At 46.0% G+C, this 25,446-nt stretch overlaps 1 protein-coding gene across 4 annotated transcripts in view; it reads left to right on the top strand.

Moving 5' to 3' along the window:
- The window catches only part of pdgfd (platelet derived growth factor d), a 61,400-nt gene extending 36,465 nt beyond the window's left edge, over positions 1–24,935 (top strand). For 2 of the 4 annotated variants that reach the window (XM_010893731.4, XM_020046218.2), the window contains 6 exons: positions 4,695–4,884; positions 5,431–5,608; positions 16,568–16,621; positions 17,255–17,465; positions 21,062–21,276; positions 23,051–24,935. In XM_010893731.4, coding sequence (XP_010892033.2) covers positions 4,695–4,884; positions 5,431–5,608; positions 16,568–16,621; positions 17,255–17,465; positions 21,062–21,276; positions 23,051–23,299 — 1,097 coding nt within the window. In that variant the 3' untranslated portion in view covers positions 23,300–24,935. Of the gene's footprint in view, positions 1–4,694; positions 4,885–5,430; positions 5,609–16,567; positions 16,622–17,254; positions 17,466–21,061; positions 21,277–22,928 lie in introns of all 4 variants that reach the window. The other 2 variants (XM_010893732.3, XM_010893733.3) reach the window with 2 other exon arrangements.
- The last annotated feature ends 511 nt before the right edge of the window (positions 24,936–25,446 follow it).

Here is a 25,446-nt window from a genome sequence, read left to right as displayed (position 1 = left end):
GAGCTCCCAGGTTGAGAAAGTCAAAGGTTTTGCATGTGGTGACACAAATTGGCTTCTCACTGCCCAGGGTTGGATAGCAACTCCTTTTGGTTGGACAGGCAAATTCAAGCTCAGTTTGGATTTTATGGCCAGTGAATTCGTTGTCCAAACACATAGGTATTGGTAGGTACTTCCTGGTTGAGCAAGCGGCATGATAAGGGGCAGGATAGACTGACGTGAGGTCCATTGGTGGACTCGTCTTGATGGTTGGACCTTCCCCAGGCCTGAAGGAAGTTGCTGCGATGAGGCAAAGCCATAAGGGCAGTGTGAAGAATTACCGTGAAATCGAATCGAGAGGAACTAAAAACAGGAGAAAATGCAAAAGGGGGGAAAATAAACCGCAAAGGGATGCAATATTAAACGTTGAGGTATCACTCATGATGGTCCGAATCACACACAGTGTAAAGATCTGAACCAGTGCAGGCCTGGAGTGTAGCCCGTACGTTGCCTCGGGGAAGGAAAAGGTTTTAGTTGGCCCACAGGGGAGATGTTCAGTGGAGAGAGAACAAGACTTCAAACCACATCAAGGCCAAGAGGGAGAGAGACACACACGTGCGCACACACACACCACACAGGTTGTTTAAAGTTAGATACCACTAATCGGAAATGTTTTACATGCAGGCGCCCCTCCCCCAGTCAGTACAGGGTCATGTCTGTGTCTGCGGTCTGGGAATGGCATATTATTAGAGAGTAACGAGGCCTGGGGCTGTTCAGCACTCGAGGCTGTGTCCTTGCTGTCCCGTGTGAGCAGTCACCCAGAACACAGACACATTAAAGGGGGCTGCCGCATTCAAATGAATTGAAGGACACTGGGGCATACATGCATAAACAGACACACGTCTTTTAATACACTAGTGAGGACTTTTTTGGAACCAAAATGCATTCCTATTAAAATCGTATTTACCCTGAAGCTAACGTTATACTTCACCTAACCCCAGTAGCCTAACTTAAATCTAAACTAAACCGTAAATAGACTTGATTATGCAAGTGAGGTCTGGCTAAGTGAAGACAAGACAATATCACTGATTTACCATGAGCCACTATACTAGTGTGGTCTGGTTATACACACACACATACATAAAGATAACAAATCTATCTAGATTTGATTATAAAATTAAATGTGTATTCAACTCACACTTTTCTACATGGTTAATTACACATATTCACAATCACACTTTCTCTCTGCCTCTGTCACTCTCTTTCACTCTCTCTCTCTCTGTCTCTCTCTCTGTGTCTCTCTCTCTCTGTGATTTTGTGATTTAAGGCAGTTTAATTGTACTGCGGGCGGTGATGTGTCATCGTCGCCGACTGCAGAAATAGATTCAGAACATTGCAGCCTTTCACTGTAGGTGCGACAATGAGGTTCAGCACAGTGAGAGGTGACGCTAAACACACACACCACACACACACAGACACACATCCCCCGTCACCCCGCACATGCGCCCGCACGTCATACATACACAGCGCGCGGGAGACAGTTGTGTGTCAGAAGTCGGATGTGTGTAACGACGTGTAGCCAAGTGATGTGGGTCTAATTTGAGCGGCGGCGTGACGCAGCCGGCTGTGGACCGAGTCACAGAGTTATCCAGGAAGTTCAGCAAGACATCTTCACTTCCAGTGAGTCTGTTAGGATTTGTCTGTTAACATTCTTTCTACATTATACTGTAGCGCGTACACACACACACACACACACACACACAGACTACATGACCTGGTGGGCTGACTGGGCTGTATTTTTCTGAGGTGTGTGTGAGGTTTGGGCTTGGACCCCTGGGTGATGACACAGCTGAGACGGGCCAAGCCATAACCCCCTCATTCGCCGTCTCTCTCTCTCTCCTGTTGTCAGAATCTGTTGTGATCCACGTCCATGTGGTAGTCCCCACAAGGACGGTGAAGTCCAATACATGGTCCAGACAAGTTTGTTTCATGGTCCAGACAACCGGATTACTGGATTAGGGTTCGGTCTAGGGAAAAACCAAGGTACCATTAAGTTTGGGGTTAGTGCTAGGTTAAGTTCAGGCATACATTAGGTTAGGTTATTGAGGTTAGTATAAAGGTTGGGTTTAGCACTAGGGAATGGGAAACATGGATTTCTGGGGTGTGTGTGTGTTAGTGTGTGTGTGTTGAGGGAAGGAATGGAGGAGATTTTCTAACAGCATTGTTCCACTCTGGTAATCAGAGATCTGGCTGAGATGTCCAGTCAGTTGTGAAAGGGCTTACGCATCAAGTGCCATCAGCCAATGAGGTCACAGGGGGTGGCACCGGTAGGACCAGCTCAGGAGGCTGTGTTCATCAGGGCTTTGGATCCACTCCTGCAAGTTGTTCTCACTGCCAAGGTTATGCCATAGACTTGTTCAACTCTCAGCCTGTTCACCTTAGCCGGAACGGTAGACAACGTAGGGGAAGAGCCGCTGTGTGCGAGCCTGTGATGTTTGTAGTTGCATGGAGGTTTCAGACCATTGAGCCAGTGGAGCAAAGCAACCCGGCTTTATTAGACATTCCTGCTGTTAACAAAGGCTCTCCGGCCGCTCCCTGCCTCCTCTGTGGGATGTGGAAGTCTAACTCTCCTCTCATATTCACTTAGATCTCTCCACTTTCCCTGCCCCCGCTCTCCCGCTTGTTCCTCCTTCCCCTCGCAATCACTCGCTTCCTCGCCTCTCCTCTTGCACAGCGGCACGCCATTTCGACGCATTTCTTTCCCTCCACTCTCTCGCTCTCTGGCCCAGTGTGCATTAACACTGCCAGAGGTCAGCTTCCACTAGACGGAGAAGGTCACGAGGCCAGGTTGTCGGGTTCATTAGCGCGCGTCATGACTGACCGCGGTACACGGTGCACAGGAGAGGCCGAGAGGCTCGGTGTTCTCAGTATCCAGAAAGACCGGGTCACACCGGCTCTCGTCCATACTATCCTTGGATTAATTGGGTTTAGGGCCGTTGACGACAGAACAGCCACTTTATATGTAAATGGTTCAATTTCGGCGTTTGATTGGCCGTTGCCTGCATCGCTGCTCCTCTCCTGGCTCTGTATATGTGCACTTACCCCCATGCACAGACACATCGTGCAGACAGACGGGCGGACGGACGGGCGGACAGACGGACGGGCAGAGGGACAGACGGACGGGCAGAGGGACAGACGGACGGGCAGAGGACAGACGGACGGGCAGAGGACAGACGGACGGGCAGACGGACGGGCAGAGGGACAGACGGGCGGGCAGAGGGACAGACGGGCGGACAGACGGACTGGCGGACAGACGGGCGGACAGACGGACTGGCGGGCGGACAGACGGACTGGCGGACAGACGGACGGACTGGTGGACGGGCAGACGGACGGGCAGAGGGACAGACGGGCGGGCAGAGGGACAGACGGACGGACAGACGGACTGGCGGACAGACGGACGGACAGACGGACGGACAGACGGACTGGCGGACAGACGGACGGACTGGTGGACAGACGGACGGACAGACGGACTGGCGGACAGACGGACGAACGGACGGATGAACGGACGGACAGACGAGCAGAGGGACAGACGGGCAGGCAAAAACAGACAGAAAGACAGTGACAATGCATGTACTTAGTTTCACCAGGGGGTTTGCTAACATCTCTATGGATACAGTACGTCAGCCCACTCATCAGTGTGACGGTGGGAACGGGGAGGTAGAGAAAGAGAGGCGGGTGTTAAGAGAGAGAGCAAAAGGGGGAGGGAGAGAGGGTAGACGTAGGGAGGGAAGTAGAGAGAGTAGATGTAGGGAGGGAAGTAGAGAGAGTAGATGTAGGGAGGGAAGTAGAGAGAGTAGATGTAGGGAGGGAAGTAGAGAGAGTAGATGTAGGGAGGGAAGTAGAGAGAGTAGATGTAGGGAGGGAAGTAGTGGGAGTAGATGTAGGGAGGGAAGTAGAGAGAGTAGATGTAGGGAGGGAAGTAGTGGGAGTAGATGTAGGGAGGGAAGTAGAGAGAGTAGATGTAGGGAGGGAAGTAGTGGGAGTAGATGTAGGGAGGGAAGTAGAGAGAGTAGATGTAAGGAGGGAAGTAGAGAGAGTAGATGTAGGGAGGGAAGTAGTGGGAGTAGATGTAGGGAGGGAAGTAGTGGGAGTAGATGTAGGGAGGGAAGTAGAGGGAGAGTAGATGTAGGGAGGGAAGTAGTGGGAGTAGATGTAGGAAGGGAAGTAGAGAGAGTAGATGTAGGGAGGGAAGTAGAGAGAGTAGATGTAGGGAGGGAAGTAGAGTAGTGGGTTTCAAGAAAGAGACGTGGTTGAAAGTTGCTGGCAGTCAGGTGTCTTCCAGCGGACTTTCCCGAGTCTCACCACTCACTAACTCTGTGGCCCTGAACAGGTCATAATACAAACTACTAAGTGCTTCCACTGTGAGAGGGGAGGGGAGATAGAGGAACTAGAACTGAGTCAGAGGAAGGTAATAAGCACCATGCAGGAATGACGTGAGGGATGATTTATTGTAATATTTCTGGTGTTTCTGTTTATCCTGTCTTTATCCATTGGTATCTCTCTCCTCTTTCTCCATCACTCTTTTTAAACTGCTCTGTCTGTCTCTCTCCTGGACTCTGTTACTGTGTGTGTCCGTCCGCCTGAGTATATTGTATGCCAGAGAGTAGTCACTAACTTGTAACAGTTGTAACCACTAACAGACAGCAATCACCTCACAGACTTGTACCGGAAAGAAGAGGTTGTCACGGTAACGGCGGCGGGCGGAAACATCCTGAGCCCCCGCTTCCCAAACTCCTACCCCCGGAACCTGCTGTTGTCGTGGAAACTACTGTCGGCCCACAACACCCACATCAGCCTGGAGTTTGACTCCCACTTCGGACTGGAGGAGCCGGATAATGAAGTCTGCAGGTGAGGGGGGGGGGGTGGTTTGGCTGAGTTTAAAACGGATGGAAAAGCCATGCGGAAGTGGAGAGAAAGGTACTCATGGGAATGAGAGGGGAGCGATAAGAGCAGGAGAGAGATTTAATGGTGTGTAAGGTTTTTTTAACAGAACCGAAGGAAGGGCTGGCGTCCCACCGATGGGGGTATCGATGAGATGAAGAGATTTAAGAAAGCAGGACTGGAGAAGGGCGGTAGTGTAGGGGGGGAAGCTGTGAAATGGATGGAGCGATGAAGGTTGCTGTCTTGCAGAATGAAGAATATGTCCTTGAGGGTGAGAGGAGAGAATGGACTTTTAATCCCCAAATGAATGTCAGCTGCCTTTGTAAGCATTTTAGACAAGAGGGAACCAGAATTAGGGAGTTGAGGAAAGATAAAGAGAGGAAGAGGTGACTCTGGAGTTTGGCTTTCCAACAAATTATCCCATTTCTGGTGAACAGCAATAATTAATTAATTTAACAATAATATACATAGATTGACGGACTAGTGACCCCATCTTCCCCTCCTTCCTCTCAGGTATGACTTTGTGGAGGTGGAGGACATCTCAGAGACCAGCACTATTACCTGGGGGAGATGGTGTGGTCAGAGGCCCCCCCCTCGCATCACCTCCAAATCCAACACCCTCAATGTCACCTTCAAGTCCGACGACTACTTTGTGGCCAAACCTGGATTTAAACTCTACTACTCTCTGCTGGTGAGTGAACAAGGATGGGACCAGTGTTCCCACTCCTCTTTAGTGGCACAGACAACATTTGGTCCATCACATTTTAGCCAATTGGCTATTGTGGCTATTTAACCCTAAATGTATCAGGACTATCAGGGGATTGATGTTTGATTGTGATTATAGGACACATTAGACTGTATGACAAGGGTGGGTCAGTTAGAAGTGCAGAAGTATTGAGTATATAACAAAAAGTAAAAAAAATACTGCAGCCTAAGTTTAAGGACTTTTTCTGGCCTGATTTTGACTTACAAATCATAGATTTGTACCCTTATCATAACTAGAACAGATCTCACATTGTGGATATTACTTTTGTATTTATCCTGCGTATACCATTCTAATTAACAATGACAAATTAATCAGTAGAAATGTCCTTTTAACAAGCGAATTCATGCAGTTTCACTGCTTGTGTAGAAGATTATATAGGCAACTGTACGGGGGAACACTACTAACTAACCTTGCCCCATTGTGCTATTCTGCTAGCTAAGTGAGCTAGCTATCTGCCTAAAACAAGTTAATAAAAATTGTCCCAAACAAATTAACAAAACTTAATTTGGGAGCCAGCCAGAGCAATATATCTTTATCAACAAAGGCAACTGTGACTACATGCAAATCAACTTGTAACACAATCAGTATACAAAGGAGGCTTCGCAAAATGAAACAAAACATAACATATTATTATATCAGATCTCACTTGTCCGTCAATATACATTCTGATGTACCACAATGTGTGGTTTAGCATGTAAAAGCCGTCTCATGCTCCTTCGGGCCAATTATATCTGAAACAACTCTCACTGACGTAGAAATCTCAGTCTGGATGCCAAACAACTAGGGGTCCCCCAGGGTGAAATGCCCTTTTTTTCACACCATGGGCCAAATAGGTGATTGTAAATCCTCCTGGGTTTTAGGATAGAACAAAACTAATTTACAAAATAAAAATCCTTATTATTTTCAAAGTGCCTAGAGAGAAATGAATTATGTAAGCTACCCTCTGCAATATACTCTCTAAACAACACACTCCTATTAGTCATGAACAAGCTTTTTACCTGACTCGTTCAATCTTGCAGAGTTCAATATGTTGTGGTGTGTTGCTTTTGAAAAGGAACTAATATTGAGTTAATCACACTAGAGGGAGCGAAATCCGTTCAGTCTTGTGTGTCTGCCTACAGTTTGCATTTCTTCTGTCCTTGGAGGAGATGCACGGTTTTGAAGGAGGCACTGGGTGTGACAACATCTTCTGCAAAAAGATGATCTCATAACTGCCAATTAATCTCTCATGTGATCCTTATGACAATCAAATTCTGTATGACAAAGACATTTTAATCAATATAATGCCAACAATCCTTTGCAAGGTCACTAGTTCTGAGAATTTGGAGAGGACTGAACCGATTAAAGCCAATTTTTTGTAAGGCGTGTGACTTTACAGTAGAGGGGGGAGCAGGATGGATGTGGGGCGGATGAGTCTCCCGCCTGGATGAGAAGATCAGCTGTGTTACAACAACGTCAACGAGTCTAAACGCAGAGAAAGATTTAGATGTGCAGATGTTCCCTTGGCTCTCAGACACATTAACATCACTAAATAGCCAGGGAGCTTTTTGTTATTCTTTTCCTGAAGCACTTGACTTTACTTAACACACATTATCTCCCTCTCATGTCTTCACAAAGAGATTTTTTAAGATGCACTCTCTCTTTTTCTGAATTTCTCTACCATTTTTTCTCTTAATACCACCATTTCTCCAGTGTCTGTCCTTTCTCTCTTGATGTCTTCCTGGTCTCACTGTTGTTACAAGGAAGGTACACGTTATGTCCTTTTATTATTCCTTTACTGTGGCTCATGTTGTCATGTTACGTTTAAGCAATAAGGCACAGGGAGTTATGGTACTGTGCATGGTCAATATACCACTAACCTCAATGTCCTGGGAAAGTATTCAGACCCCTTCATTTTCTCTAGACTTTGAGTTATAGTGATAATTCAGAATGTATTATTATTATTTTTTGCCATCAATCTAGACACAATCACCCACATTTTACAGTGAATGTCTGAGCAAAATTCAAGCTATGTACTCCATGGACCTCAGTAAAACATTTTTTTTAAAGAAAGTTATGAAAATGTTCCCTGGAGCACAGTGGGCTTGATTATTGTGTGACGTTGAGACCAACATTGAACTTTTTGGCCTGAATGCCAAGCGCTGCTTCAGGAGATAACATACAGGCCCTCACCTGGCTAATACAGTACCATCCCTACTATGAAGCACTGAGGTGGGAGCATCATACTTTGGATTCTTCTAAGTTGCAGGGACTGGGAGGCATGTGCGGATTTAGGGAAGGACGAACGGAGCAAAATACAGAGAGATCCTTACAGAAAACCTGACCCAGAGCACACAGGACCTCAGACTGGGGCAAAGATTGATTTATTTAAGAAAAACAACAGCCCAAAGCACAGAGCCAACACAATGCTCGAGTGGCTTTGTGACCAGTCCATGAATGTCCGTAAGTGGAAAGTCCAGAACATCTGTGGAGGGACCTGAAGGTCACAGTTCACCAATTTTCCCCATCCAGTCTAAAGGATCTACAAGGAAGAATGGGAGAAACTGGCCAAATCCAGGTGTGGAAAGTTGATACAGGCGTACCTATTCATTTGTAGAATCAATCATAATATTCATAATTGATTGATTCTACACATTTCTGAATAAAGCATCTGAATACTTGTACAGATAGATGATTCAGTTTATAATTTTCAATAAATTGGCATTCATTTTAAAAACCTGTTTTTAGTGGTATTGGTGTCTGGCAAAAAATATTATCAATTTTAAAGTAAGTCCACTACGCAGCAAAATATACAGTGATGAAGGGGTATGAAGATTTTTCAGAAACCACCATAATTACAGCTGTGGAAACATAGTATGAACTACAAAACGATCCGCATTCATGGGTGTAAGCACCTGGCTCATAAAGGCCTTTTTTATAAACCATCCCCCCACACTCTATCACCTCTGCTAACTTTAGGGCTGTTAGGGGCCTTCATTTAACAGCTTGTGTGTTCTGCACAGCCCTACGTAGGGAGGGAGAGAGCGGTAGACAGAGGGAGAAAACCCGTGTCTCAGATTCTATAATGCTGACAGATGATAAATCCTCCAAACCAACCTATGAACACACAGAAAAGAGTGAGGTGGGAGGGAGGTGTAACTCTATCGATCATTTGTAATAACCACAATATGGTAAGTTGCACATGTTAGCCCGTGTGTGATGGAAATATCTTCTGCTTTCACCCAACCTAATACATAGAAACATAATAACAAATGTTCCAAACTTTATTAGCGATATGTTCCATTTGGTTGTGACTTGATTGATAGCTCTATGTCCGCTAGCAACAGGCTTCACATAGAACCACTGAAAAGGAGGAACTGAGTCATAAAATCAAACTTGACGTTGTGGCAAATATTCAGAATGACACAATTTCCTGTGTACACTGTGTGAAATGCAATGCCTTCATCACTATACTAAGCTTGTTTGGGTTAAAAATCACAAAAATTACCTTTTTAATGTCTCCTTTAACATGAGGAGTTTTCTTGAGTCAGGCATAATGGAGTCTCTCAAAACTGCACATCAATCCGGACCAGATTATCATTGAGGAACGCTATTATCTGCCCCCAGAAACGAAAACACTTAAAATAACATCACAAATGCATCTGAGCTGGGAAATATACACACACACACACACACCTCCCTGTCTCTGGGAACTTAGTAAAGAAAGACCAGTCTGTCCCGTATTATGTTTACATATCTGTTATGGATGATTCACCCCGAATGCAGTAACATCCTAAGCCTTTTAAAAATGTCTTTAATAGACAGAGGTGGTTGGTTAAGATAACAGTGGGAGGGTTTCAAACTGGTGTTGCATCAATATATACAGTGGGGAGGACAAGTATTTGATACACTGCCGATTTTGCAGGTTTTCCCACAGGTCTGTAATTTGTATCATTGGTACTCTTCAACTGTGAGTGACGGAATCTAAGAGAAAAATCCAGAAAGTAACATTGTATGATTTTTATGTAATTAATTTGCATTTTATTGCATGACATAAGTATTTGATACATCAGAAAAGCAGAACTTATTATTGGGTACAGCAACCTTTGTTTGCAATTACAGAGATCATACGTTTCCTGTAGTTCTTGAACAGATTTGCACACACTGCAGCAGGGATTTTGGCCCACTCCTCCATACAGACCTTCTCCAGATCCGTCAGGTTTCGGGGCTGTCACTGGGCAATACAGACTTTCAGCTCCCTCCAAAGATTTTCTATTGGGTTCAGGTCTTGAGACTGGCTAGGCCACTCCAGGACCTTGAGATGCTTCATACGGAGCCACTCCTTAGTTGCCCTGGCTGTGTGTTTTGGGTCGTTGTCATGCTGGAAGACCCAGCCACGACCCATCTTCAATGCTCTTACTGAGGGAACGAGGTTGTTGGGCAAGATCTCGCGATACATGGCCCATCCATCCTACCCTCAATATGGTGCAGTCGTCCTGTCCCCTTTGCAGAAAAGCATCCCCAAAGAATGATGTTTCATCCTCCATGGTACTCATTCTTCTTCGTCCTCCTAAAACGGCGAGTGGAGTTTAGACCAAAAAGCTCAATTTTTATCTCATCAGACCACAATACCTCTGATCATCCAGATGGTCATTGGCAAACTTCAGACAGGCCTGGACATGCGCTGGCTTGAGCAGGGGGATATTGCGTGCGCTGCAGGATTTTAATCCATGATGGCGTAGTGTGTTACTAATGGTTTTCTTTGAGACTGTGGTCCCAGATCTCTTCAGGTCATTGACCAGGTCCTGCCGTGTAGTTCTGGGCTGATCCCTTACCTTCCTCATGATCATTGATGCCCCACGAGGTGAGATCTTGCATGGAGCCCCAGACCGAGGGAGATTGACCGTCACCTTGAACTTCTTCCATTTTCTAATAATTGCACCAACAGTTGTTGTCTTCTTACCAAGTTGCTTGCCTATCTTCCTGTAGCCCATCCCAGCCTTGTGCAGGTCTACAATTTTATCCCTGATGTCTTTACACAGCTCTCTGGTCTTTGCCATTGTGGAGAGGTTGGAGTCTGTTTGATTGTGTGTGTGGACAGGTGAATTTCATACAGGTAATGAGTTCAAACAGGTGCAGTTAAGACAGATAATTAGATTTAGTCCTGTCACGAGAAATAGATATTGTAGATCTAATAATTTACCCCCTAAAATCCTGAATTATCAGATCACTGTCTTATTACATTTACCGTTCAAACAAGAAATCCACTTGCCCCCCAAACAATGAGTTTCAAAAGATCGTCACCATTAGAAAAAAAAATAACTGACTCCTTAAATAGTTATGGTCCTCAAAATCTCAGTTGTCCAAAAAATGTCCTGAACCTCCCTGACCAGGTGTCAATGGGGACACTTTAATTTTTTGATTCCGTATCGCTCGACACATTTACAAAATTTGTAATGAGTTCTAAACCCACAGACTCTCAGCTAGACCCTATTCCAACAAAATTACTTAAGGAGCTATCTCCTGTGCTAGGTCAGCCAATGCTGAACATAATAAATTGCTCACTTTCCTCCGGATGCGTACCAAACTCACTACAAATAGCGGAAATTAAGCCTCTTCTAAAAAAATCTAATCTGGATCCCGACATATTAAACAATTATAGGCCAATATCGAACTTCCCGTTCCTCTCATAAATCTTAGAAAAATGTGTTTCCCAACAACTGAATGCCTTCCTAAAGACAAATAATATTTCTGAAATACTCCAGTCCGGTTTCAGATCCCATCATAGTACTGAGACTGCACTTGTGAAGGTAACAAATGACCTTCTAATGGCCTCAGACAAAGGTTCCGCATCCGTCCTGTTGCTTCTTGATCTTAGTGCTGCTTTTGACACTATTGATCACTCCCTTCTCTTAGAGAGACTGGAAACCCATATTGGGCTACGTGGACATGTTCTAGACTGGTTTAAATCTTATTTATCTGAAAGATATCAGTTCGTTAGTGTGGATGGCATTTGTATGCTTTGGTGTTCCTCAAGGCTCGGTTCTGGGCCCATTATTGTTCTCACTGTATATGCTCCCTCTGGGCGATGTAATCCGAAGTCACAATATTAACTTTCACTGTTATGCTGATGACACACAGTTATATATTTCAATGAAGCATGGAGAAGCCCCTAAATTAGCTACTTTGCAAGCATGCGTTTCAGATATTAGGAAGTGGATGACAGAGAATTTCTTGCTCTTAAACTCAAATAAAACAGAAATGCTCGTTTTAGGACCCAAAAAACAAAGCGCGTTGTTAGCAGATCTCACTGTGAACCTCAACGGCTGCATGGTCGTATCCCAAAAAACTGTAAAAAACCTTGGCGTCACCCTTGACCCTGACCTCTCCTTTGATGAACATATAAAATATGTCTCAAGAGTTGCTTATTTTCATCTATGAAACATTGCAAATATTAGAAACATTCTATCAATAACTGATGCAGAAAAATTTATCCATGCTTTCGTTACTTCTAGACTAGATGACTGCAATGTTCTTCTCTCTGGTTATCCAGACAAATTAATAAATAAACTTCAATTAGTGCTGCACACGGCTGCTAGAATCCTAACTAGAACAAAAAAATTTGAACACATTACTCCTGTCCTGGCGTCCTTACACTGGCTGCCTGTTAGGGTTAGGGCTGATTTTAAGGTTTTACTCTTAACCTATAAATCAATACATGGACTTGCTCCTACTTACCTTGCTGAAATGATCCAGCCATACATACCTACACGTAACCTTAGATCGCAAGATGCAGGCCTTTTAATTGTACCTAGAATTTCTAAACAAACAGCTGGCGGCAGGGCCTTTTTCTCATAGAGCTCCACTCCTGTGGAATGATCTCCCAATTAAGGTTAGAAATGCAAACTCAGTGCAAACTTTCAAGTGTCTACTAATAACAGCACGGTTTATAATTAGGTGTAGGCTGGCCCGGGGGCGTGAAGGTGACTAGTAGGCTTGATACTGTCCACCCTTGCTGTCTTGCCAGGTGGGCTCTCGTCGCCACTGGGATGCCCTCCCTCCAATGCCTTTCGGGGGAAGAGTCACTGCTTGTTGTTGACTCTCTGTTGCGCACTTGTGCAATTGGGCTGTATGCTGCTAGCAATACTCGGCCCTCATTCAGGGGGGTTGCGGTTGGTGGGTGTCCCTTTGGTTGATGCCTGGCAATGTGGGTGGATAGATTTCTTGCCTGTTGGGCCCTCTTCGGGGCCTCCCCAGGGTAGGGCCACAGTGTCACCGGACCCCCCCGTCTCAGTTCCAAGGTGTTACACTGCTATATTATTGTGCTGGGGGATATGAGGAATGCACTTCTAACTTTTCTCAGTCTCCTCCAGTTTTACATTTTAGGAGGAGATGAGGTCCTGGTCCACACCTGCGGAGTACCTGGTTTGGGGGGCCCGTTGCTGTCCCTGTCCTTGTCCACCTGGTCATACTTCTGACCTAGTCTAAAATCAAATAGACTCTGGATTTAGCCTAGAGAAATGTATTTATTATTCCAATTGGACTCTTTAATATCTTACCCGGCACAGCCAGAAGAGGACTGGTCACCCCTCTGAGCCTGGGTCCTCTCTAGGTTTCTTCCTAAAATTCGACCTTCTTAGGGAGTTTTTCCTAGCCACTGAAATTCAACACTACTGTTGTTTGCTCCTTGGGGTTTAAGGCCGGGTGTCTCTGTAAAGCACTTTGTGACAACTGCTGTTGTAAAAAGGGCTTTATAAATACATTTGCTTGATTGATTGATTGAGATAATGAGTGGAGAAAGAAAATTTAACAGGTCTGTGAAAGCCGGAATTGGTACTGGTTAGTAGGTGATCAAATACTTATGTCATGCAATACAATGCAAATTAATTATTTAAAAATCATAAAATGTGATTTTCTGGATTTTTGTTTTAGATTCCGTCTCTCACAGTTGAAGTGAACCTATGATAAAAATTACAGACCTCTACATGCTTTGTAAGTAGGAAAACCTGCAAAATCGGCAGTGTATCAAATACTTGTTCTCCCCACTGTATGCACTGAATTCAGCAGCCTAGACTGCTCGGTTGCCCAAACCTTTTTTTTTTTACCTGGGATCATGACAAACCCTTTTAACCTGGGATCGTGACAAACCATTTTAACCCTGGATCGTGACAAACCCTTTTAACCTGGGATCGTGACAAACCCTTTTAACCTGGGATCGTGACAAACCCTTTTACCCTGGGATCGTGACAAACCCTTTTACCCTGGGATCGTGACAAACCCTTTTACCCTGGGATCGTGACAAACCCTTTTAACCTGGGATCGTGACAAACCCTTTTACCCTGGATTGTGACAAACCATTTTAACCCGGGATCGTGACAAACCCTTTTACCCTGGGATCGTGACAAACCCTTTTACCCTGGGATCGTGACAAACCCTTTTACCCTGGGATCGTGACAAACCCTTTTAATCTCTGACAGTGAGAAATCTTTATACCTTTTGACCCCCTTCATACCCTGTGAAACTTGAGCTCTACAGCTACTATTTATGAAGAAGTGGTGGCCTTGTGTCCCTTTTTGACATACGCTCTAATTCCACTGTGAACAGGTTTTTTCTTATTGAAAGTTGAAGATGTTTTGCATGCGCGTGTTTGCATGCGCGTGTTTGCATGCGCGTGTTTGCATGTGTGTGTGTGTGTACGTGTGTGTGTGTGTACGTGTGCTGTGGCCCCCGCCCAGCCCTCCCTACATTCTTCCTTGAACCACTGAACGACTGTGCGACAGTTTATTGAATCTGACTGCTTATGCCCTAATAAGGTCAGATGGCAACTCTGCTGCACATCAGGATGTGCTGCTGCTGGGCCACACACACTTGTAATTTATGAGAGTCATCACATAGGGGAAGTTCAAAGACACACACACATACACTCTATTCCAGCTGTGTATGAAGTCTGAGTGGTTCCTATAAAAGCACAGTGTGTATCTTGCTGGTCTCACACAAGAAACACCCACAATAAAACATACACCTACAGTAGACCGTGTTCATGGATTCAGACAGTATGTTGTGTTGATTTACAGCTGTGCCCCCTTAGGGTCAGATTGACCTTTACTCATTTACAGGAGTTGAATGAAGAATGTTAGGGCAAGGCTTGTGATTAATTCTGAACTGGATTGGAGGGCATGTTTTTAGTTGAACTAATACACAGAAGAAGCACCACAGACTGTTTCATTGGGTCAGAATCACATTTGCCGTTATATGCTAAGTGCATTTACACATACCTACAGTAGAACTGGTTATATGCTAAGTGCATTTACACATACCTACAGTAGAACTGGTTAAATGCTAAGTGCATTTACACATACCTACAGTAGAACTGGTTATATGCTAAGTGCATTTACACATACCTACAGTAGAACTGGTTAAATGCTAAGTGCATTTACACGTACCTACAGTAGAACTGGTTATATGCTAAGCGCATTTACACATACCTACAGTAGAACTGGTTATATGCTAAGTGCATTTACACATACCTACAGTAGAACTGGTTAAATGCTAAGTGCATTTACACGTACCTACAGTAGAACTGGTTATATGCTAAGTGCATTTACACATACCTACAGTAGAACTGGTTATATGCTAAGTGCATTTACAAGCACCTACAGTAGAACTGGTTATATGCTAAGTGCATTTACACGTACCTACAGTAGAACTGGTTATATGCTAAGTGCATTTACACGTACCTACAGTAGAACTGGTTATATGCTAAGTGCATTTACACGTACCTACAGTAGAACTGGTGCAGCGGGTTTTTCCCAAACATTTGAGGGCAATGATTCCCCTCTGCCGAGTCACCTTTTCTGAAGAAGTGGCCTGCGAGGAGAAACTGAGCTCAATTGTTAGTCACGTCCCTAGTTTACTAATGGACGATCCCCCTTGACGTTTACATTTGTTTAGATTTTTACCCATGTAAGCAATAAGAAACAAACTCCCACGGTCCGATGCCGTACACCCGCTAGGGGGCAATTACGTTCAATCTGCTGCACATAGGCTACAGCAAGGCTTCGCGTGAAGCTGTCTAATGACTGTTGTCTGCGCTGCTGTTGGCGTTGGGGTGGTCACGGTGCTTCCCTTTAAGATGGTTCAATTGCACCTGTAAGCTTACTGCTTTTTCAGTTCTACATGGATTCCACCACCGCCTCACTTCTCTAAACATTAGCATAAGGTATTTCACTGCTGTCTTCTCTGTTTTGTGGGGAACGATATGCCTCACCACAAATACTTTTTCTTTGTTAGGGGAGCGGTGGGGAATACAGGGCCTGGCATCTAACCAGCTAGGATGTTCTGCACCAAATAGACCCAACACACTCATCGTCACTGAAGAGAAGGAGCAGGCGAGGGCGGGTCAACGTATGGCAGGGAGGACGGGCAGGACTTTGTGCTTGTCTTCTGAAATCTGTATCTCTCAATATCCTAATCAGATCTAGCCTTAAACATGTCTCTTCATCTCTAGGTTTGGGTTTCAACTCCACAACCTCCCGTGGGCATTTATCGTCTTGCAGGGCTATAACGCAGCAAACTCGATTTTGTGATAACTCCGCGGCGATAAACGTGTAAGGAAGAAAAAAATACAAACGTTAAGGATTATTTTGGCGAGCCGGCAGCTCCATAACGCAGTCAGTGGTTGCACAACATTAGACTAAAGCTGATTCAACAATGCCAGACTGACAGATGGACAAACAGACAGACGTGCCCTGACCAGCTCCTGATCCCATCACCTGGAATTCTACCAGGGATGATCCGTTCTGACAGGAGCCAGCAGCAGAATAACCCAAATACCTCTCCATCTCTCTCTCTCTCTCTCTCTCTCTCTCTCTCTCTCTCTCTCTCACTCTCTCCCCCGCCCTCCAGGATGTCTCCCCTCCTACTGCATCGAAGAGTAACTGGGAGGCTGTGACCCTGATGGTGAGTTAGACATGCTAGCTGGCTCAGCACACCCAAGCTACGAGGCCACTTTCCCCCACGCCAGGCCCACTAATCCTCCTGATTGGCAGCAAGTCTCAGTCATTAGGATGATTAAAGGATCAAGGTTGTCCCCTGACCTGTGACCTTTTTGGTTAACCTCAGGGTTCAAAGAGCATGTCAGATTCCGGTCCCGACAGAAGCAGTCCATCACGTACATATCACAAACAAACAGGTCCACTCAAGAAGTCAGTTGAAGTGCAGCGTCTGTGTCAGTTGAAGTGCAGCGTCTGTGTCAGTTGAAGTGCAGCGTCTGTGTCAGTTGAAGTGCAGCGTCTGTGTCAGTTGAAGTGCAGCGTCTGTGTCAGTTGAAGTGCAGCGTCTGTGTCAGTTGAAGTGCAGCGTCTGTGTCAGTTGAAGTGCAGCGTCTGTGTCAGTTGAAGTGCAGCGTCTGTGGTTTGGCGGTAACACTCTTAGACAACAACAACCGCTTTACCAAGACCCCGGGGTTAGACTGTCCACTTCAACCCTTCTGCACCCCCCCCCTTCCCCATATCATAAATAAAGAACAGTTTCAAAGACAAACTTGTGTCCCTCTTCTGACCTTTGACCTCATTCCCTGCTCCCTTCCTACAGAATGATTATTCATCGGTGTTTGCTCCAGCGGTAACGGAGGTTCCTCTGACCGCAGCTGCACTGGACCAAACCATTGCAGCCTTCGACACCGTGGAGCAGCTCCTCCGTCACCTCAACCCCGACAGCTGGAAACAAGACCTGGAGAACCTGAGTAGAGAGACCAGCATTTACAGACCCCGATCCTTTCAGCAGAGCAGCAGACATCACAAAAGTAATAGCACACTGAAAACACAGGATGCTCAAACCGCCCACAAAGGTGTCCAGTAAAACTGTTTATTCAACTCACACAGGTGCACACAATTTTTGTAAACAATTTTTGTAGGAGTACATGTTTTCCTTATACCGTTTGGGAACAAAAATCTCCACAAGGATAGTAAAACAAGAAACATTTAACCCTTTAAAAGTATTGAGTTGTCATGGGTTAGAATCTGACCTACTGACGATTGAGTGTTTTTCCACTGCAGTTTTTCTAAAAGGAAATTTACAAAACAGTTTGTTGTTTAGGTTGAGGGTAAATAGGATTTTGAATTAAAAGAATAGTTTGAAGACCCCACAAGGATAGATAAATGTAGTCTGTGGGTTTGTCTAACAAATTTGTCATATGAATCTGTGGTAAAGTCAGAGACATGGGAGATTTATTTGCTGACTACATTTGCTGGCTCAAGTGTTAGGTCTAAGGTAACACTTGAGGTTAGGATTAGGGTTAATCACTAGTGCTACTGTAGGTTAGGTTTAGACATGTATGTTGGATTATTGTGGTTAAGTTTTGGTTGAAGTTAAGGTTAGGGTAAAGTGTAGGTTAGGATTAGTATTTTTTTTTAAATATTTTCAAGAACAGTAAACTTTGAAGTAGTAAACTTAAATAAGTAAATGTGTGGGACTGAGTGTGCGGGGGTGAGTTGATTCAACTATTGCAAAACCTTCATGTTGAAAAGGCAAGAAGTTCCATTTTCTCCTAGCTGCTTTTGAGTGTCTGGGCTTGAATGTGTGATTGGTGGAGTGGAAGGTGTTTGTGGTGTTTTTGTGTCAGTTTGCTGTAATTGGTCAGAGCCCAGTGCGCCTCTTCCTCTCTCTGCGAGGAAACCCAATGATACTGAGACTGTTCAGTAGAAAGCAGGTGTCTGTATCTACGGTCACCACTTCTTCTCCTTCGTCTCCTTACTCCTCCCTTCCATCGCTTTCATGCTATTCTTTTTAATCTTTTCTCTGTCCTTCTCTCTTTCTTTCTCTCTTTCTATTTCCTTCACACTGTCTCTTTCCACCTGAAGGATCCTTTGTTCCTGAGTAAATATTTGGGCTTGGCTGAGACAATTACTGTCAGCAAGTGTGTTTGTGTGTTGTTTTTGTGTGTCCTTCTGTAAAGAGCTTGTGTGTCTGTGTGATGTCTGTGAACGTCCGTGTGATGTCTGTGAACGTGTCTCTGTGTGATGTTGTGTGTATGTCCAGTGTTCCTGAAAAAGTTCCCACAAGGAATGTAAAGCAAGGAACGTTGGCCCACGAGAGGAAGCCTTCTTTTTTTAGGCTAAGGGGGTTAGGTTTGGGATTAGGGTTACACTTAGGGTTCCGATAGGTATAGGTCAGGGTCAAATGAGGGTTTTGGGTTAGGGACAATCCAATTTTTACTGGAAATCCATTTCAGGTCCCTCAGGGGTAGTAATAATATAATTATTTGAGCATGCACGTGTGTTGCTGCATTTGCAGGGCTGCTGCACTTCTTTGATAGGCTGTACCCCATGTCAGACTCTAATTGGAAATTCAACCTGTGCAGCCAAGCAGAAATGTTCCCTAGTCAGCATCTAGGTTTTTTTTTATTAACACCCCCCACACATACACACACACACACACACACACACACACACACACACACACACACACACAATCCTGTCTTTCACCTTTGTTTTCAATAAGGAGGTTGTGGAGGACAAAAAAATCTTTAAGCTCTCCTCGAGCCATGTAATCAAGGAATGCAAAACTATATCTTTCCCTGGTGGTGGTGACCCAGTAACACCACTTTATAGACATACATACCACTTGTACACGCGCACGTTAACCAACAAACATTTAAGCACACGTGTGTGCAAACGTGCAGGCAGACACACACACACACTTCCTTCTGTGTGGAGTGTGTGAGTGGCATACTCATTCTGTTTCGGTGTGCTCTCTGGGCCATTATCAGAGCACAGTTCCACACCAGTGCCTTTCTTAGATTACACTCCAAGAACACTGACACCTGCGCATACACACACACACACACACACACACACGTACTGTGTCCTGTTATGCAGCATTGGAACGGTCCGGGGTCTGTCATCTTAGTGAGAACGTGAATCTGCAGGGCAGGGAGCTGCTGTTTCTATGCGTCATTTTCCACCAAACCCCGGCTAGCCCCTGGCTCCCCTCAGACCGACCACCAAGCCCCGGCTAGCCCCTGGCTCCCCTCAGACCGACCACCAAGCCCCGGCTAGCCCCTGGCTCCCCTCAGACCGACCACCAAGCCCCGGCTAGCCCCTGGCTGCCCTCAGACCAACCACCAAGCCCCGGCTAGCCCCTGGCTGCCCTCAGACCGACCACCAAGCCCCGGCTAGCCCCTGGCTGCCCTCAGACCGACCACCAAGCCCCGGCTAGCCCCTGGCTACCCTCAGACCGACCACCAAGCCCCGGCTAGCCCCTGGCTACCCTCAGACCGACCACCAAGCCCCGGCTAGCCCCTGGCTACCCTCAGACCGACCACCAAGCCCTGGCTAGCCCCTGGCTACCCTCAGACCGACCACCAAGCCCCGGCTAGCCCCTGGCTGCCCTCAGACCGACCACCAAGCCCCGGCTAGCCCCTGGCTGCCCTCAGACCGACCACCAAGCCCCGGCTAGCCCCTGGCTACCCTCAGACCGACCACCAAGCCCTGGCTAGCCCCTGGTTACCCTCAGACCGACCACCAAGCCCTGGCTAGCCCCTGGCTACCCTCAGACCGACCACCAAGCCCCGGCTAGCCCCTCGCTCCCCTCAGACCGACCTGAAGCCAGGGCTCATTCTTTGCATACAGAAGCCGTTCCCTCTGCATCCTACCCACATTCCTTCACGGTGTCCTGATTTAGCCTTCGAACACAGGAATATACACACTCATGTATGCTGCCCCAAGGCACTAATCTGTCTGGTATGCTCGCTAGCACGCTAACCAACCCTGCAGAAGTCTGCCTGCACAGACACACTACCCAGGGATTAGAGAGATCTGACACTGACACACCAACCCCTCCCATCTCCATTCTTTATTGTCCCTTATTCATGGGAGTTATTTTCTTGGTAATACTTCTGTGGGCTGTCGGGTGGCAAATGAGCGATCCCACAGTGGGAAGATGATCCGTTCTGAATGTTCAGAGCCCAAGATCAATGCTAATCAATCGAACCGCTTAAATAAAACTGCAATCAAGATCGTGAATATGATTTAAACCGGCCGTCTCTCCTCCCCCATTTTCTCTTCTCCGCCATGTTTCACATCTGTCCCCCTTCCCCCAATCTGGTAGTCCATCCCAACCTGGCTCTGCTCACACACAGTCAATGGAGTCACTCGGATGAAACCATAATCATGATTCATTTTTGGGGAACAACTGTTAATTGATTAATAATGTCAAGAACATGTCCTCTGACCTCAGACCCCGCCCCCACCACGCCTCATTGTTGCCCTGTCCGGTTCACTCTCAGTTCAGCTACATCTAATGATCTGTTGCATTTGGTCATTGTTGACATCCGGCTGAATACAAAGGTAGCAAATCCGTCATCAGTTGATGTCATCTCCTCCGAACCCCTCCCCCCAGTTGACCTGGACCGCCTGCACGATGACGTGAAGCGCTACAGCTGTACGCCCCGTAACTACTCCGTCAACCTGAGGGAGGAGCTGAGGGCCACCAACGCTGTCTTCTTCCCACGATGCCTCCTGGTGAAACGCTGTGGGGGGAACTGCGCCTGCGGGACGGACAACTGGAACGGCTGTGACTGCAGCCCGGCCAAGACCAGCGTCAAGCTACATGAGGTACACACACACACACACACACCCAGAGCTGTAGCCCAGCCAGGACGTCATGTGGCGGCAGTGTTCCCTCTTAGCTCAATGCCCAGCCCAGCTCTCTTTGTTCAGACTTCCCATTCCTTCCCATTTGGCTGGGAATTCAGCTGCTACAGCTCTTATCAGGACAGGCTGGGCACACACACACACACTCACACATACACACACACCCCGCGCACAAACTCGCTCTACACACATTTATCACGGCCGAGCACACTGAATACTTCATGTTCCTTATTATAAAGCAGAGGGAAAATCCCTCAGCCTGCTGGCTACTGTATTATCACTGGAAGCGGGAGGGATGGAGAGACAGTAGGGGGAGAGAGGGAGAGACATGTGGAGAGAGGGAGAGACATGTGGAGAGAGGGAGAGACATGTGGAGAGAGGGAGAGACATGTGGAGAGAGGGAGAGACAGTATGGGGAGAGAGGGAGAGACGTGTGGAGAGAGGGAAAGATGGTAGGGGGAGAGAGGGAGAGACGTGTGGAGAGAGGGAGAGACGTGTGGAAAGAGTAGAAACAGTAGGGGGAGAGACTGTAGGGGGTGAGGGGGAGAGACAGTAGGGGGTGAGGGGGAGATACAGTAGGGGGAGAGGGGGAGAGAGGGACAGACAGTAGGGGGAGAGGGGCAGAGAGGGAGAAACAGTAGGGGGAGAGAGGGAGAGACAGTAGGGGGATAGGAAGAGACAGTAGAGGGGGAGAGAGGGACAGACAGTAGGGGGAGAGGGGGAGAAACAGTAGGGGGATAGAGGGAGAGACAGTCTATGGACCTAGTACTGCACTGACACTCAGACAGCTCTGCAGCACAAGCTTTCTTTCAGCCCTCCTCCCTCCTGCCCCGGCCTCCATCTCCTCCCCCTGTCCCTGTTTCACCCCTGTATCCCCGTCCTCCTATCGTCCCCCATACTGTCCCTGCTCTGTCCATTCTGTCTGCATTAATCTGTTTATGCTGCTTCTGGAATCCCACTGCAGTAATCCACCGTAGCTTGTGTAGGTCTGTTTGAAGGGTGTGTCTGTAATGTGTGTGTCCAGATCTCTGTTCCAAGTGTCTGTATTCTGTGCGCCTGTGTGTGTGTGCATGCCATTGTGTGTCTGTGCACTGTGTGTGTCTATGTGACCGTCCAACCCAGTCTTATCTGGACTTCCCTAACACGCTGCCAGAGTATGATGGGGTGACTTGATTGGTCCATTGTACACTCAGACCAAGGAAACATTCCTGCACTTAGTCCTAGCCGGGTGCTGATGGACGGTTCAGTGTCTTGCTCAACGGCAGGCGATTAAATCAAAGATTTGATACTAGAAAACCTTTCTCGTATCCAACTAATTTCCCAAATTTTTCCCCATCAAACCTGCAATTTTCAGTTGCTAGCTCACCTCTCAAAACATTAAAGTTGTCTGTCTGTCTGTGTGTGTGTGTGTGTGTGTGTGTGTGTGTGTGTGTGTGTGTGTGTGTGTTTCGGTGTGTCGGGGTGTGTGTGTCGGGGTCTGTGTTTCGGTGTGTGTGTCCTGGTCAGGATGGCAGCAGATCAAACAGCTTGTCATTATTTTCCATTTAAGTCATTACCCGTATTTCTCTTCTCCCTCCCTCCCCAATCTCCTCCGTCTTCCCTCCATCCACCAGGTTCTAAAGTATGCCCCTGAGATGGGGGCTTACTCGCGGCGTCAGCCCGCTCGTATCCGCTGGGTCCTGGAGGAGATCCACCTGACTCACCACGAGCGCTGTGACTGTGTGTGTCCTTATAGGCCACCCCGCTGAAAGCCCACTGGACGGTGGGGAGGGACACAGCTCTGGGACTGACTGCTGTCTACATCTCCACCCTTCTCTCTGCAGTGCTCCGCTGCCCTCCATCCACCCCCCATTGTCCTGCTGCCACCCAGCCAAACCCCAAATTGTTCTCCCCCTGTGGCATTCATGAGGGACTGTTAAATTCAAGGTGCACATGTCGTCGTGTTCATATCCATGCCGTTGTATGTTTCCGTGTTCACATTTGAATGTCTTTTTTTCCCCCCAGTAAATGTTTTTGCTTTGTACAGTCATTTGGAAATGGGTTTCAGGGAAGGAGGATGTAGCAACATAACACTATTAGCCCAACCACAACCAGGAACCACACGCCCAAGGTCTCCACTCCACCCCAATAGAAACATTCATATTTATTTTGAAATTCTTTGTGGTTTTTTTTTCCTGTTAAGTCCTACTTTGTTGTGTGATACGCTTTCTTTGTTGTTTTCCTGTCCTCTCATATTCTTTTGGATGTAGGGATATTATCGAGGAATACAGACGCAGGCTGAGTTAAAAAAACATTCTCTGTTTTTATCCCTCTCCACAAATATTCCACCCCTTTCCTCCCTTCATCTCCTGCTTCGGCAGATCAAAGAGGAATCCGTCTGGATCGGAAACATTCCACCCTGACCGACGTTCTGATCATACCAACAGCCAAACCAGGAATTTAGAGAACGTGGAGAATCCTAGTGTTCACCCTAAACAAAACCAGAGATAATTGTACACTCTATTTTGTCATATTTTATATCTGCAATATTTGCAGACCTGGTTCCCTGTGTGTAGTACACATCACTGTTTGGACTTTTGAATTGTGTAGTCGTAATGAACAAATTCTTCAAACCATTAATCCCTGAACCTAATCTACTGTGTCATCACTACTGTATTTCATTGTGTGTTTGTATTAATGTGCGAGATTATCTGTCAAAGACCTTGAAACATTCTCATATTACAATGTTCCTTTAAGTTGGGATAGAAAGAGCAAAGATGTTGCTGTGGCCCCTCTTAGAGATGTCCATTTACATTCCACTAAGGGCGCTGGCCTTAGTCATTGCAATTTAATCCGCAGCTGAAACTCCGTTAATAAAAATGTATATTTCTCAGTTTTTCTCATAACTTCTGTTTCCCTGTTAATGGGACTTTTGTGACTGGAGGGAGATTCAGTATGTCTCTGCTCTTGTAGAACTTGTGTGCCACGGGTATCGGCTGTCTGGAGTGATCTGAAACACATTGGCAGAGTCTCCTAGGAGAGAAACCAAAATATGATGCACGTGCTTGTGGACTAAAGTTATGTGACAGTCAAGCTCCCAGCGATTAGACACAGATGAAGTATTTTTACCATCTCTCAGTCCTGTCTCTCTCCATCTCACACACACTTGTGCAAATTGATGTCCTAACACGCAATAGAAGCCCGGTTTGTAATACACAGACATGTTTTTCTTTCCCTTTCAGCTGAAACAGGTGGGTGTCAGTTCCTCTCCCATGTTCTGGTTTTTGGATGATTTTGTCAATAATTTTCACTGTGTGTTTTTGTACTGTAGATTGAGCACAGTTCACAGAGGCTTACTATTCACACAATGTTATAGTCTCTGCAAGGCCAATGGATTTATTCAGTTAAGTGTGTGTTTTTGTGTGCGCACGTGTGCACACTCTGGCTATTGCAGTTTTATCAGCACATTCCTTTGTCCTCTGGTTCAAAGTGACATTCCACTCCTTTTTTTTCCCAAATAATATTTTTTCTTTTTCAAGTGAAGCTGAAATGTTAGAGCTTTTAGTTTGGTCAAAACTAAAAAAAATCACACCTTAATGCCTATATTATCCATTATTGAAGCAGTATGCTTGTCATTAATTTATTTTTTTATTCATATTACCTGTTTTTGTTTTGATAAATAAAGTATTTCACGCATAAAACATTTTATAATGTAGGACTTTTCAATGTCATTAATAAAATGTGTTTTCGATGGGCAACACTGAAGAAATGGCACTTTGCTACAATGTAAAGTAGTGAGTGTACAGCTTGTATAACAGTGTAAATTTGCTGTCCCCTCAAAATAACTCAACACACAGCCATTAATGTCTAAACCGCTGGCAAGAAAAGTGAGTACACCCCTAAGTGAAAATGTCCAAATTGGGCCCAATTAGCCATTTTCTCTCCCCTGTGTCATGTGACTCGTTAGTGTTACAAGGTCTCAGGTGTGAATGGGGAGCAGGTGTGTTAAATTTGGGGTTATCGCTTTCACACTCCCTCATACTGGTCACTGGAAGTTCAACATGGATCTGTGGATCTGAAAAAAAGAATTGTTGCTCTACATAAAGATGGCCTAGGCTATAATACGATTGCCAAGACCCTGAAACTGAGTTG

The sequence above is a fragment of the Esox lucius genome, chromosome 1 (assembly GCF_011004845.1).
Source record: "Esox lucius isolate fEsoLuc1 chromosome 1, fEsoLuc1.pri, whole genome shotgun sequence".
NCBI lineage: Eukaryota > Metazoa > Chordata > Actinopteri > Esociformes > Esocidae > Esox > Esox lucius.
Note: the sequence above shows the minus strand (reverse complement) of the source record. Positions and strands in the feature narration are given on the sequence as shown.